Below are 4,236 nucleotides of genomic sequence, written 5' to 3' on the forward strand. Positions count from 1 at the left end.
TATGCCCTCTCTCTTAAGTCATAGTTCTCCATAAATCTATCTCATTATTGCTCCAATAAGATATAAATATGACTAGCAACGACTGGCTCAGAATAGTGGTGAAATAAGAGAGTTCGGTTTCAGCAAGTGCCGACCATTCCCGCTTTCATGGAAAATTTTCTTAAAACTGTTCATGGTAACATCATTCTGGGATTTTAATGATTTTTTTTATCTTCCTTCCGACATAAGAAGTAAAAAATTAGAGGAGATTACGAAGTTTATGTTCTAATCAGTCTCCCATTACTAATTAATGTAGACGATGAATTTGAGAAATTGCATCTGAAATGATGCTCTCAAGGTGTTAGACTTTTCCTTCAAGCCTACTCTGATCCTGGTATTTGATCTAATTTTCGTCTCACTCAAAACAACATTCATTTCAAGAAAGAAGAAATCAAGATCAGACCAGGAGCGCCAATCAAGTAACAGTCAGCGGAGAAAGACTGGTGAAAGACAAAAATACATTTACTTCGAAGAAACCTTCACAGTTCCAGAGAACTCAGACATCCATAAGACGAGTGGAAGACTTGAGGGTGGACTTCTTACCGTGGTGGTGCCAAAGCACGCTATAACTGCGGTGGAGAAGGAAGAGACTGATCGCCATGAACAAGACTTGAACAAAGAAAGCCATGATGAAGCCCACAAGCCAACTGAGAACGAAGTGAGGGAGAAAATCTAGCAGAGAATTTTGCTACAGTGACGAGATCATCAAGAGATGGGGAGAAGAGAGAAGCATCTTCAGGAGTGCAATAAAAATGATTAACAGGAACAACGGGATTGTCATTAGATCTGTTTTAGCATTCTCTCTTGGGGTCAGGGTATCGGTAATTCAATTTGGGCGGCCATGAGAAAGGACTTGAATGATTTACTATCGTGAAATATCTCGGATCCAGCCACAGTAAGAGCATCCTCGAGAACAAGAAATGAGGACATTCATTCAGTTGCCTTGTTCAGTGTCACTTTCAGTGGCAAGCTAGATCCTTCATTGTAGAATGGCGAAAACAAGTCTATCCAGTCTCATCTTCCCCAGCCAAATTTTAAGAAGAAAAGAGTTTTAAGAAAGCAAATGCACTCAATGAACAGAGGAGGTTACGACGGCACGGCAGCGGGAGCAAAATCATAGCACAGAGAGTAATTACACGCACAAACTAAGTCATTCATATATTTTCTTAAGCCATAAGACACAGTCTGGACACACTATAAACCACTATGTTAAGACTCTTCAGAGGAAAAATTTCTTCCTCACGAGTGATGAAGCAATAAAAGACATACTAAGTCTAGTTTGAACGCTAAGAAACAATCACTGGCTTGTTGAAGCTCGAACAAGACCATCACGGATCTGGGTGCCCACATCACGAATTCCACCAGGACCGTGGGGAATGAGTATGACAGAAGATTTCGATTTTGCACCTATTTCCTTGATGGAGTCCAGGTACTGAGTTGTGAGAGCCATGTCCATGACGTCCTTTACTGTTGTTCCTGGGGCGCTCTCGGAGAAGCCAATCACGCCATTTCTTAAAGCATCCACGACGGCTTGACGCTGACTTGCAGTACCCATCCCAGAAAGGTTTGCTGCAACCGCGGTCCAAAACAAAAATAGAACTTTCAGTAAACTCAAATATGATCTCAGATCAAAATATACTTTGAAGTAGATTTTAAGCACCAAATAAAGTCTAATTTCTCATCTGATGCAGATGAAATGATGTTACAAAAGTCGAGCATTGTGCGAATCACTTTTTTTTTTCCTCCATAAGCATGAGATTTACCATAGCTTTTAGCTACCATAAGTAGTGCAATTAGAATAAGTGCGCAAGTGCCACATCCAAGCTACATTCAAAATAGCATATATTGCGTATTCGATTGCCATGGACCGTGTCTACAATGAAGTACGCTGAGTTTAAATTTAAACCTTTAACATATGACCTCTTAGAGCAGCAAATGACGCAATGTCGTTTATGACTAACCATTTAAAAATTTTACCATATTGAGCAATTAGCTAGAATCAATTGGCAATTGAAATTTCAAGGTACCAGCATTCAATTCACTGATAGCTTGCTTAGCACGCTCATCCGGTATAATGTTGATGATCAACGTTTTTACAATCTCACATCCATAGGCCAACATAACCTGCAAAATTCATACAATTCCAATTCAGATTATCATTCATAATAATATCAGCAAGTTTAGAGTGGACAACCTGTGCGAGTTCATCTTCAACAGCTTTGGAAATTTCATTCATTTTCTCAAAAGCCTCATCCAAGTCCAGCTTTCCAATGCTAGCTACGATCGCTGGAACGATTGCGACAACAAAATCAGGGATGCAATAAGTCGGTGCCTACTTGAAATGTCAACTGAAGTACTAAAGTATGTTACTTGCACATGAAAATTGTACGAATTTGTTCCAGTACTAGATAAAGCACATTTGGAGCATACCACCAATCACATAGGCCTGAATCTGATTTATCGGGTTGCTGAGTTTGTAAAATGCATCTTCTGGTTTGTCTGCAACGACTCTGTATTGCACAGATGCAATAACAGTAACAAACACATTGCCCTGTGAGAAAAATATCACGTCATTACACATTCAAAGCATTTGCATGTCAATTTGTAAATGGTGACAAGCTACCATATCATGTAACTCAAACGAGAAAAGGAAATTGACAAACTCGTTAACATTCAACTCTAAATTCACAAATTATTTGAAATACATTTTTATTTCCCACCGAAATTATCACTGGCGCATTTGTGTACCATAGCAAAACATTCTAGCATGAATTATAAATGTCGATGAAAGATTGCACGATGAAAACAGAAAAACTCTGTAAGGCAAATTCATGGGATTGAACAAACCTTGGTCTTCGTCTCGCATTTCACATCCAACTGATGCAGTCGGAGTGAGAGACTACCAGCAATCTTATACCCAAGAATACGAGGAACGAAGTGGCACCCGGGTTGTAGTACCTCATCGAATTTTCCAAATCTCTCCTTGACAGCCACCGTGGACTGATTAACTTGAATGCAGCAACAGCTATTACCCATATTATATATCCGGATTAACAAAAGGCACATAAGATGTCAAGAAGAAAAAATAAACAATAATGCATGGATTAAATTGTAAAATGCTTAATCGGGAGTATTGTGATTTTCTTAGGAAGATTCATATTTTCTTTAATTCATGGCTGAAACCATGATTTTACTATAGCATATACTTGATTTTATTACTTTTTTTTCTTTCCAAATGCTCCTGCTTTCATTTTTTGAATTGCATTTACCTTCACTTAACCAAACCTTGCCCTGAGCTGATTATAAACCGAATCAAAAATCTAGTTCGGTTCGGTTTGATTTGATTTGGTTCGGTTAGGTTCAAGTTCGAAGAGTTGTTTTACAATCCTAAGTATTTTCTAGGTGAGATGGGAGTTGCCCCTAGCCTATTGGAGTTAGGCTAAAACGAAGTGAGGTATGGGGACTTGATTATGCTAATCCATTAATATTTATGATGGACCAAATGTAGGCCCTTTTGGTACCTATGACTTGGTTGATTGTTCATCTATATGATCAAGCACTATTTTTACTGATTATGAATCTCAAATGTATGATGTCACTAAGTGTTATTGCAATTGATTTTTGTGTGTTTGTTATCATCTTAAGGGGGTAATCCTAACCACCCTAGGAAAGAAAAGAACAATCAACATATTGAAAGTTCAAGAATTAAACACTACAGTATTAAAAACTCAACGGAAAATCGCGGAAATGTGGGGCATACATGACCATGTTATAAGCCTCAGGATGTGATCCTCCATGAGCTAAATTCGAATCAAGTTCAATTTCATACATGAGAGATCAATCTACCAAGGCTAAGCTTAAACAAAATTAAGCTCATAAAAACGAAACCAAAGGTTATGTTAACCAAATAAAATGAGGTACATGTAGCATTAAAACAAAACAGCCTAATCAAGATCTACTTCTAAGCCATTTTCTGATTTTATTTTTAATTTTTTCCAAGAAAATTCCATTCACAATAACTCAGGCCGAACCACTGAGCCCTATCGGTTCGGTTCGGTTTGATTTGGTTCGGTTAGGTTCAGTTTTCAGTTATTTCGATTCTTAGTTTATTTTTCCTCTTTGAATGAAAACAGCAAGAACAGACATGAAGACACAACTTTTTCAGCCTCCCCCCAATAAACCGCAAGAGGACACCCT

General features: G+C 38.1%; 1 protein-coding gene across 1 annotated transcript; it reads right to left on the reverse strand.

Moving 5' to 3' along the window:
• Positions 1–1,229: 1,229 nt before the first annotated feature.
• Positions 1,230–3,075, reverse strand: LOC115751644 (hypersensitive-induced reaction 1 protein-like). The gene is made up of 5 exons (XM_030689593.2): positions 2,887–3,075; positions 2,470–2,590; positions 2,234–2,325; positions 2,067–2,163; positions 1,230–1,716 (listed from the first exon to the last, which is right to left on the reverse strand). The coding sequence occupies exons 1-5, from the start codon at positions 3,073–3,075 to the stop codon at positions 1,337–1,339; spliced, it is 879 nt and encodes a 292-aa protein (XP_030545453.1). The 3' UTR covers positions 1,230–1,336.
• Between the last annotated feature and the right edge of the window lie 1,161 nt (positions 3,076–4,236).

Source organism: Rhodamnia argentea, chromosome 2 (genome assembly GCF_020921035.1).
Source record: "Rhodamnia argentea isolate NSW1041297 chromosome 2, ASM2092103v1, whole genome shotgun sequence".
NCBI classification, from domain to species: Eukaryota; Viridiplantae; Streptophyta; class Magnoliopsida; order Myrtales; family Myrtaceae; genus Rhodamnia; species Rhodamnia argentea.

Excerpts from the sequence above, each read along its gene's own strand:
- LOC115751644 (XM_030689593.2), bottom strand. The coding sequence starts at position 3,075 with ATGGGTAATAGCTGTTGCTGCATTCAAGTTAATCAGTCCACGGTGGCT. Across the intron at positions 2,326-2,469 it reads TCAGGCCTATGTGATTGGTG|CGATCGTAGCTAGCATTGGA; the intron begins GTATGCTCCAAA and ends CAATCGTTCCAG. Across the intron at positions 2,164-2,233 it reads TTGAAGATGAACTCGCACAG|GTTATGTTGGCCTATGGATG; the intron begins GTTGTCCACTCT and ends TGAATTTTGCAG.